General features: G+C 41.5%; 1 protein-coding gene across 1 annotated transcript in view; it reads right to left on the bottom strand.

The window, feature by feature from the left end:
* Nucleotides 1-11,564, bottom strand: part of LOC104967247 (cAMP-specific 3',5'-cyclic phosphodiesterase 4D) — a 92,967-nt gene that overhangs the window by 25,145 nt on the left and 56,258 nt on the right. The window contains exon 2 of the mRNA XM_010796664.1: nucleotides 519-710. Coding sequence (XP_010794966.1) covers nucleotides 519-710 — 192 coding nt within the window. The remainder of the gene's footprint in view (nucleotides 1-518; nucleotides 711-11,564) is intronic.

Below are 11,564 nucleotides of genomic sequence, written 5' to 3'. Positions count from 1 at the left end.
TGTGTGTACAATCGTAATCATCAACTTCAACGACGATTCCGATTCCCGCCCGCCTCGACGTAAGCGGACCTTTTTTTGGTGCTTGAAACGAACCGGATTCCGGAGCTAAGAGGCTGCTCCGCTGCGGTGTGAACAGGAAAACCCGGTGCTTTTCAAGCTCCAGCTCCGAACCGGCCCTGAAACACCGTTGGTGTGAATGAGATATAAGACAAATGAACAGACCAACTCACAACCCAAATCAACCCCATTATTCTTATGAGTTACAGAGTCACACAAACTCTGAGTGTGGACATTTTGTGACTGACCACCTTGTTTATGCCCCTGAAAATGGCTAAAAATAGAAGTGACACCACACAATCAGGATTCGGTCATGCACACATCCCACTGGGGCAAGCTAGCTGCGAGGCGGCTTTGAGATTTGGTCTAATCAACAGCCAGCCATGACACAGATATAGAGAAGCAGGAAAGAAGGTATCACAATGAGCACAATAAGGAGAATCGGACAATATTAGACTCACATGTCACTGGCAATGGAGGAGTTTCGGGACATAGACTTGGGCGAGAGGTCGTAGTCACTGTCAGAGCGGTAGAGGAACGACTCTCTCCGTTGGCTGTGGACAAAATTGGCCTGCAGGATGAGGCCTGAGCCCGGGCTGGCCATGGGGTCCAGGGGGCTGCGACCTGATGATGTGCCATTGTCCACATCGAAGCTACATATGTAGGAAAAAGAGAGGGAGAAAGACACAAAGATTAGAATAAGATTTGGTAAAGCTGATACTTATTGGTTACGTCATACAGGAAAAAGAAAAAAAGTCTTACAGAATTAAAACTTTGACGAAATTCGAAAGGCAAAGCAATTTATTTTCCAAGCCAAGATTCCTGGTGCTGAATCTCTGTTGCTCTTTCAACAGTCAAACAATGAATGAAGTGACAAATCTGACCTCTACATGCAATTATGCTATTTCTCCGGTCTTTTTACAAACAACTTCTTATAAGAGAGTACAAAGGCATTACTGAGTATATTAACTTCTAATAAGGTCTATAATAGGTTGTACTTATAGCTGTGTGATGTGGCTCGTCCTTTCACATCTGAATATATATGATACAAACATTAATTACTTATAGAGGTCTGGATGACTTTAGAGCAAACTCGTATATCAGCAAAACCGACATGACAATGTTTTCCATTGCAGCAGTAAAGGCTTTGACATGCACCTCCATATGCTGCTGTTAATTGGCTCTATGATCACAAGCTGTGACATTCAAATCATAAAATAACATGACTACTATGTAGGCATGACGGCACTAAGCTACTCAAGCACTGCTGGATGACGTCAATTTGCTTTACCATTTGAAATTATAATCAATCAGTCACTCATTATCTGGAAGATTATTGGGTGATTATAATTGGCGGAAAAATAATTGGCAGCATCACAAACTAATGCAGCAATATTCAAAGCCCGTTAATACGAGTACAATTGATATGCTTAGTTTAAACTGTGCACTGCACCACAGGGAATACCTCTGCTCTGAAATGATGCTGACTCACTGCTGAAAGGAGTTTCTAAACCTGTGACACTTTTTCCCACTGGGACGTCACGATGAGTTCGTAAATCTCCTCAGTGATTGTTCGCCCAGGTCATGACTAACGCCAGTCACCAGGGAGATCTGCCTCATCTCTAAAGCTTTCAGGCAATCCCATAATCCCATCTGGTGTGAATGTTAAGGTCAGGGGGGATTCCCCCAAGTGCAAAACATACGTGTTGGGATAACGGCCCACCTTGCCATCATCACCATCATCCTCAGCACGGAAAACAACCAAAAGCTTAATCCAATATCATTTACAACATTGCCAAGTCAGGACACCCGGTTAATGTTGGTAGTTGTGCATATGGAAGAGCAGAGGATGTTCTTAGAACAGAGCGAGCAATGTGAGGGGATATTTACGTGTTTTTGCACATGGTAAAAAAGCATTATTAAACAGCTAACTAACACACTCCTTGTTGTCAACAATGATTCATGACTAACATTTATATCAGTAATCCTCTTGAGCTTGTATGTTTTCTGCAGGGTATTTCCTCAATAGATGATTCACTGACCAACAGATGCAAGTTATTATCACTTGAAATCATGATTAGCCAACTTGGTTCGTAGGCTGTGAGAATATGGGGGATTGTAGGGCCTACTCATGGTTTTCGAGTGTTTTGGGAGAGTGATTTTAAGAGGAAGAAGTCATTATGCTTTTCACAAATATTGTTTTACTGGAGGTCTCTAAACGACAAACAGGACATTCCAGGCGTACTTTCCATGACAATTGAAAAGGCTAAACACTTGCTATCTGTTCTGTGATCTCTCCGAGGGGCAGCAGCTAAGTGAGTGTGAAGTCTGTGAGCTATAGTTGTGAGATAGTTTGGCCTTCTGCTCTTGTTTTTAACACACACACACACACACACACACACACACACACACACACACACACACACAGTTTGTTTTATCTTACGCGTAATCTCTGTTCCGAGTGTTAGATCAGAAGCATGCACATTCACGCACGCACATTCACGCACGCTCACGCACGCACATTCACGCACGCTCACGCACGCTCACGCACGCACGCACGCACGCACGCACGCACGCACGCACGCACGCACGCACGCACGCACACACACACACACACACACACACACACACACACACACACACACACACACACACACACACACACACACACACACACACACACTCCCAAATCCGCAATCCAATATCCAATCCACACCCTCTCATCACATCAAGGGATCCATCTGTTTTCTCCACTGCAGGTGTGAAGCCACAGGAACAAAAGTGATGTATAAACTTTCATTCCAGACACAGGGCAGTTGTTCTGTGTTAAAAGTGGGTATGGCTGTGTGTATAAAGTTTACGTATGAGACAAAGATAAAGATCACAGATAGAGAGATGGTGAGAGTGCCAAAACACAAGACCCAGCAGCATATGTTTCACAACTGATTCATGTTCACACTTAGTATGACGTCACAGCCTACGATGATTCTCCAGTGTGTGTGTGTGTGTGTGTGTGTGTGTGTGTGTGTGTGTGTGTGTGTGTGTGTGTGTGTGTGTGTGTGTGTGTGTGTGTGTGTGAGCCACAGTTTGACTCCAAAGACACACGTTTTTTATTTAATCTTTGTCACTATTTTAGTGAGGTATTTCACCAGTATTGACATCACAATGGGAATGTCTGGCCTTTTCCCTGCTCTGACATAGAGCAGCAGGCTTTGATGAACAAGCATGAGCTTGAAAGAAAGAAAGAAAGAAAGGACAACACCCCATTTGACTGGGTTGTGAGAATCATCAAAAAGCACGAGTACAACTCAGAGGGGATTATTGTGGAGATGGAAAGTACATTGGGCTCTTAGGAGGCAGACAAAAAGAAGCCATAGTTTACCCAAAAAGGGAGTTATACAAAACCCAGATATAAATAGCAAGGAAGGACATATTTGATGTGCAGACACTAAGGGGATATTGGAGAGCGTACAATCTATTTTTCAAACTTCATATTGTAGAATAACGAAATGAAAGATAGACTCGCTGCAAATCTGCACTCATATTAAGAATTTCAACGAGTGCTCAACATTACTATATTAGAAGCCTAGCCAAAAATGTTGACACTGTTTATTTGATACTGCTTTCAATCATGTTGCTGGTTGCTAGCTGATCATTAATAACATTATCTTGGAAAGGCTTGGGACTTTTGGAAAAGATACATTTCAATTCCAAATGATAACACAAGTAAGATTAGTATTACAGTAACCTGATGAGCTACAACAGTCTGCAGTCTACGTCAGTAGAGGGAGAAATGGCCTGTAGGGACAGTGTTCCCACAGGGGTAGAGTTTGATGCTGGAGTTAGGGTTACATGGAAAACACAAGGAGTGTTGCTCCTAGAAAACTTCAGCGGCACTATAACAGTGTGTTGCTATGTTAAAACACACAAATGGTGGCACTGAGATAGCTAGGTGCCTATTTTGACTTTATTCTGTAGTATTCTGCTGGGTCTCAGGACAAAGCAAATCACTTTTATCCCCTGTGTCTCACTAACATTTCTGTCTTGATCTTCTCTGTCCTTCTGGGTCTGTCTTTTAATCTGTCTTTTCACATGCACACAAGCACACACACACACACACACACACACACACACACACACACACACACACACACACACACACACACATCAAATGGCATAGATCAATGACTCATTCATTTTCAGCCCTGGGTCACTGGAGCAATTATAAACCCCCCAGGAGTTGATGTGATAGCTCTGTGAGGAGACGCACGGGAGGAAGAGGTCAGGGCATAACTGTAATTGGCAGAAGATAGTGAGGCTCTGTTCTCCAAAGATCTTTCAGAGTTGGTGGAACAGAAAAATACCCAACTCTACAAGAGTTCAAGACTGTACGTTTTAACGTAATATTTCTGTCTCTTTACAAAGTGCAAAAAAGCATAAAATAAATACACAGTTTAAGACTTTTTGGTTTTATTACTGACAAAAACATTGTTATGGATTAGCAATGTGGGACTGTATTTATGTGAGTCATGTACTGTTGAAAGTTGGAGGAGGCATGTCACCTCTGCATCTTTTAAGTACGGGCCAAATTGTGTCTGTAAAATCAAATATCAAATGACTTTAAGTACAGATATGTTTTGTTTTCCTTACCCTGCACATACAATTGTGAACTTAATGTTGCAGGACATATAGCAAAGCAGCTTATTCATAAACACAGAGGCCCAAAAAATGACTCCATTGGGCTACATGTTAGGATTCATAAACCTCTAAGCACTGTCCTTGTTATCTTTGGAAGGGAACCCAACAAGGAAGTGGTCCAAACAAACTTTACAGATAGAAAATAAGACACAGAAAGCATATTGAGCAGAGGGCAGCCAGGCCAAGCAGATCCGTGACTGACTACTCTGGAGACCACCGAGACACATTTTCTATATCTCGCCCGTACTTATACACACTCCTTCTTAGTAATTGTTTTTTGGAAAATAAATCCATAATGGCTGGATCATGGTGGCTGGGTCATGGTGGCTGGCTCTAATAAACTTTCAGGATTTTACTCATAATCCTGAAAGCAGTTCTGAGAAAAAGGTGGGTATTTTTCTTAAAGCTTTTGCTCTCTCTCTCTTTTCTTCCCTTTTCTTGCCCTGTAAAGTACACATAAAAAAATCATCTTTTATTTTTTAGTCGTGGTACAACTTTAGTGCTCGCTGTCATACAGGAAACTCATTCAATCATGAAAGACATACAAAGAGGTCACTATGGCAATGCAGCATCAACTCAGGTCACATGGTTCGGAGCAAAGCAAACCAGTCGTGCTTCTGTCTACATAAACGTCCACTCAACCATGAACCTATTCTCAGTCCTATTCATCATCTGAATCACTTAAGGTCACATTTGGAAAATATGTTGGATAACTGGCATGTTGTCAGCTCTGTGAGAGGAAAGATAACAGGTAACCTTCGACATTTATCCGCCAGGGATGCCCAACTGCAGACTCACAAAGGCCAGATGCAAGCACTTGAGTTGAAAGTCACAAGTTCCACACTTCACCATGCTCTATCTCAGCGCCCCTACCACACTGGGGTTTTAAAGTGGGAAAGAGGGGGTACAATAGGTGTGAAGCTAAGATGATTTCATAAACATCATTCCCTCATCCATCCCCTCTCCCAAACTTAAGCTCACTTAGAAGTGGATACTCAAAACTCTCCGTACACAAACCTGCATTTACACGGTTGGGTGGAGCGGGGTCTAAGTTTGTTCACGTCAGGGGGCACGTCACACATTGGGACCACGTCACTGTCTTCAATACATGAGTACACAATCACTCATGCAACCACACAAAGACAAATACGCTGTCACAAACATAAAGCCAGGAAACACATACACATTTAAGTTGTGTTTAATTGACTTATCTTGATGAGAATGATTCAACTTAGGAAGATAACACTCACCTCTGTCTGCATTACAAATGCACACACTGCAAAACACTCATACCCAAATCAAACAGCTAATCACCAACTATCCCCAACACAAATGCACTCCTAATTCAACTATAAATCCTGTAAGCTCAGCGACAGCATTATGAAAGACAGAGCGATGATGAGAATTAGTGAAATAAGCCTTGGTACAACAGTAAATAACAGCCGAGAGGAGGGCAGGCCAGATGGAGGAGGCGGTATGCTTCGTCCAGCTGAGTACTGCTTTTGGTAATCATTCAAGAAGATGGCTCATACAAAGCTAACATTGCCTGATTCCCAGATTTTAACATGATAACACTGCTTAATTCTGCAGGAAGCCCTAACACTAGTATGTGATTTTTGTGTAGATTCCCTAGGTTATACATCCTCAAACAACAACACGTGCTGTCTGTGATTTCTACCGCCTGCACAGAGAACTTCTGCCCTCAAAGACCTAATTTGTATGTCTTCATTTCACACAAGCGTCATTTCCTGCTGGGGACGTTGTAGAGCAGATTAATAAACTGACAATGTGTGAACACTGTGAACCCTGCAGGGAGGTCCCACATGCTGCCGGGCAACCAACCCCCCCCCACCCACAAACACTGCATATTTGTCCAGGGTTGTTCTGATCCATTTACAGCTCTGCCTCAGAGTACCACAATGGGAAAACTGTGAATATTACCTTCTAATGCTAAGGCTATAGGGCAGTTTCTTAGTTGGAAATGAGTGCAGACAGGAAAGGACAAGTTAAGACAGGAGGGGGAGGGCAGGGCAATGCGTGCCCCTGGCATTGCACTCTGCATCCTGCATTTATCTGGAGCCATGTGCAGACAGGAGCATGTATACAGCGATACAACACATTCCTCAATGCACGATTTGCTTAGTGTTATAGATGATTGTACTGAGTGAATAGACAGTGAGTTCTAATAAAAGCACACACCAGGGTCATGCCAACTACAGCAAGTGCCTTGTCCTTATTGAGTCTGCCTGATGAGAATAAACACACTGGAGTTCAGGACAGAACAAACATAATCTGACTACAGAACATGTTGTGCACAAACACACATCTACAAGGTTCAGCAGGTTTCCGCAGCAAACCACAGGAGAGGCAGAAGGTTTTGATTGAGAAGAAAAGTGATGGCTTTCAGGCGATACTTTAAAGATCCACAAACACACAAAGCAATTCAAGCCAGCAGGGACAAACAACTAATAAGAAAGGAGTTGTCGCAAAGCCGGGGAGTCGGAAAAATAATCATTCTGCTGGTCATAAACAGGCGGATGGAGAACAATAGAGAAAAACACACACACAGGATCAACATGGAAATGTATCCAGAAGGACAAAGTTCTTTACCATATTCCCTCAGTGTTTTTCAATGAGCTGGTGGAGCGCGACCGCGGTTTAAGAATGATACTCATGGTCTTGCTTTTCCTTCCACATTACATCTGCAAACACACACACCCCGGGGGCCACACAGAGCCCTCGGACCCCTCTGCTGGGGTCTGACCTCAGTCCTCACAGTCTGAGGTGGTCCAGTGGGAGCTTCCTTTCCTTAGCGTCAGTCGATTGGAGTGCAGAACAAATCCTGCGTCCAAAATTATTCCACACGGCTGCTGCTTCTCCTTGAGCTGCGATTGTTTGACAGTAGGTGTTTCTTTCCCCCTCTCTCTCTCCCTCCCTCCCTCCTCCCCTCTCTTTCTCTGTCACTCACTTGCTTTATCTTTCTTGTTAGGTAAGCGTGTGATCTGCCTTCACTAATGCAGCCTTGCTCACACTCTGTTCAACTTTCTCACTCTGCTCCTCTCTTTCCCGTCCCTATGTTTTCTTTTTTCCTGACTGGAGGAAATAAGATCCCCTCCTCTCTGACGTTCTTTCCCCCTCCCTCCTTACCTCTGTCTCTCTCTCTTTTTCTTTTTACGACTGTGTCCCTGTCTTTGAGTTACACGCCTCTCCCGAGCTGTCTCTCTGCCTATCTGTCTTCCTGAGCTGCAGCTTGGCTATGTCTGGAGTGGGCGGGGTTGTTTTGGTAGTAGTAATTCCTTGAAGGGCGGGACTTGTATCCTCCAGCAATCCTAACAATCGTCTCAAATGCCAATCACCCGGCTGCCACAGTAACCTAAGACTAACAGCTAAAGCATGTCAATGATCTGGAGACCGTGTACCAAGATAGTAATGGTTCACTTTCAACAGATTGAGAAAAGGGATGTACACAAATAAGAGGTAGAACTACAGTAAACATGCTTGAGAATGTATTGGTACATGTTCGCACTAAAAACACTTGAAATAAGCAATACTTTTGAAGATTATTCACCTATTCATCGTAGCAAGCAATTTGAAGCTAACTTGCAAGGTTTTGAAACTTTATTATACAAAGCATATTTCCAAATTGCCAAGAGTTTTAACGTTTTATTATGTAAGAAGGTATAATAATCTATTGGAATATTTGTATAGTGTGAATGTATATATATTTAAGTTTCAATTGTTTTAATTCAGCCCACCAATAGAAGCACTTAAGAGCAAACAGGCTTACTGTAGTGTTAGCACTCTGAAGGAAGGCTCTACGGCTTAAATGTGTCACAAAGTCCGACACCCTTTTTAAAGCCACTTAACTCTACACTAGCCACAGAAGAGAGAGAATAGTAACACACAGCATACAGGTACTACGGGTATCTTTACTTTAGCAGCATTCAGACTTTCATGTATTGCATGGAGTCATGATCTGTATGCCCTATAATAAACGTATTCCAGCACTCTCTCCAAATACTTATTATTATATTCCTCCTAAACAGAAGGGCTTTACTTTGTGTCTTATCATACCAAAGACAAAGGAGGTTATTTAAAAAAATAATAAACATCATCCGTGTGCTGTTGGCAACACAATAGTGTGTGGAGCTCAGATGGCACTATCTGCTGTCACAGTTTCTGAAAAACAAGCTAACATTAGCATCCTCCAGCAGGCAGGCAGGTGTGTCAGCTGTCTGCATGTCAATCACACATAAAGGGGTAGAACCAAGCACGCTACTCATCCTCTGTATGCATGTGTTTCATGTGTGCAGCTTGTAGGACAATCACAATGAAAAAGAACATATGAGTATAAGTGTAGGCATATGTTATTTTAGCATGGTATACAATATAAAAGATGTACATGCATACACAGACATGTATAAGGTGTTTGTGGTTTTAGGCATTATCCTGCATCTATAAATCCTGCTTTAACACTGCAAACATTAATTCAGAAGTGTCTGTAGTTATTTCTGTTAAAGTTTTGGGGATTAACTGAAAACGCTGCACCAGATTATGAACACAGCTAAAAAGAAGGGCACAACCATGACTGTGTCCCTTCTCCAAGAGTTTAAATCAAACCGATAACAAAATACAAATAGAAAAAAAAAAAACATGAACACGGAAGCATCAGCATAAATATTATGCCAGCCCTTTCATCTTGAGAGCAGTGCGATTATTTACATGTCATCAATACTGCAACTGGCCGTAGGCGTTAGTAACAAGAGATGGACATCAGTCAGAGGATGCTCCTCTTTGAGAGGGATGGCTTCAAGAGAAAGAGCAGCAGAAAAGAAGTTGCATCCATCTGCAGCTCTTTTAAAAAGGAAGAATAAATTGCTCCTTGCACCCGTAGACTGATACTACTATGGCTATATGCAACTTATTTTATATCCACTTGATGAGGACATGACGTAGATGTGCTTTCCTGTCACGGAAGAAAATAGGCAGACCTTAGAACAGAGAGACAGACGATGTTTGCTAATTTCTTGATTACGCACATGCAGACAGGTTCACATGCGGTAACCTGCACAAATGACTCATGGACAAACGCATGGCCACTTTATATGCAGACACCTCTTAGCAAATACTAACAACACTTATTCAACTCAAATAAATACTTGTTTGTGCACAAAAACTAAGTCTTGCAAATTAGACTTGTGAGACTGCGTTGCAAAAGCAGATCGCTGTGTAACCATGTATTGATTCAAAGGAAAGCTTCCTTTCATGTCAACATACGTCCATCATTTTTTAAATTTCATGCCAGAAAAAGAATGAACATTAATTAATCAAATGCACAATTAACGCTTTTCATTTCACCTCTGGGGGAGTTGATGGTTGATGCCAGATTGTTTACATTAATATAAAAATATGACCATGTGTATGAGCACTAGAAGTAAATAGCACTGAGTGCAGCTTGGAAGAATGAGTTTATAGCTTCGTGAAAGTGGTGAAACTAATCTTATTACCACGGTTGCACATTCCATTGAGTCAGGGAAATAACAAGGAAAGGGAAAAGTTGCCTTAGGAGAACTTGTTCCTCGCCTACGAGAATTGCAAATGAAAACCTTAAGATGAAAACAGAAAACATGATGACATAACCAATGTAAGTTCTATTCATCCCATGTCCTCGTTCTGGGTTCAATACTTGAGAAACTGAAAACATTTGGACCACATTTTTAAATCAATAAACTGGGTCTTAACAAGTGATTAACTTTCTCTCTTCAGTATACAACAAGTTTTAAATGAGATTCACACTGTCATTTCTGCTTGTACTCTTTCTACTATCACTTTTAATGTAGGCCACTGTCCACATAGACACACACTCACACATCATGAGTATTTACTTTTAGGCTACACTACTGCCATCCCCAGGAAGCAGTGGTGTAAAACACACACACATAATGAACCTGCTCAACATGAGTCAAACGTGCTGGAGGCAGCAGGAATGTGCTTCAGCAGAAATTCAATCGTACTTCCACTACTTACAACACTATGTAACTCCATGTATTCCAGATCCATCAGCCTCAATTTAAGAGACAATGTATTTTATTAACAATATTTATTTGTTAGAGGTGAACACTTTTTAACCCCTAACAAAAAGGTTAGATATACCAAATATAGGAAATAACCCAATGCAATTATTTTGTTTATATATTTATCCCCAGTAAACAAATATCCTTCTATTAATTGTGTTTTCCTAGTAATGTCCTTTTTTTGTGCTTTTGCACTGATTACTCACTGCATTTCCATGTTTTATATTCTGGAATAAAAAAAGAACATGTCAGTTAATAAATGAATGAATGAGTTAGTTAGTTAGTTAGTTAGTTAGTGAATTGTTAAATTGGTAAAACAGTGGCATAGTTTATGTAAGAGGAGGTCACTGCTATTACACAAATGGTATAATGTATAATGGTTACTTATTAAACACTTTTGTGCCATGTATTTGCAACACTTAATTATCTGATATATACTGTATGACTTATGCAATTCTGAGAACCACTGCCACCTAGTGCTAACATTGGTATAATTGTTGTCATAAAAAGCAGTTGCATAGATTAAGCGACCACAGCAATTGACAAAATGATTGATTTAGTTTAATAAAAGGCCTCTCCCAAGAACCATGTTGGGTATAGGGTGCAGATAAACACACTCGGTGAATGCTGATATAAATAGCACTTAACTGAGGAGCAGGCAGTGAGCACAGATGGCTGCTACACAGTATTGACGTCCTCCATCCATATCTATATGTCTACAAACACCACCAGTCA

This window comes from Notothenia coriiceps, unplaced genomic scaffold, assembly GCF_000735185.1.
Source record: "Notothenia coriiceps isolate Sejong01 unplaced genomic scaffold, NC01 NC01_scaffold00037250, whole genome shotgun sequence".
Lineage (NCBI taxonomy): Eukaryota > Metazoa > Chordata > Actinopteri > Perciformes > Nototheniidae > Notothenia > Notothenia coriiceps.
The sequence above is the reverse complement of the archived record's forward strand: the minus strand, read 5'-3'. Positions and strand labels throughout refer to the sequence as shown.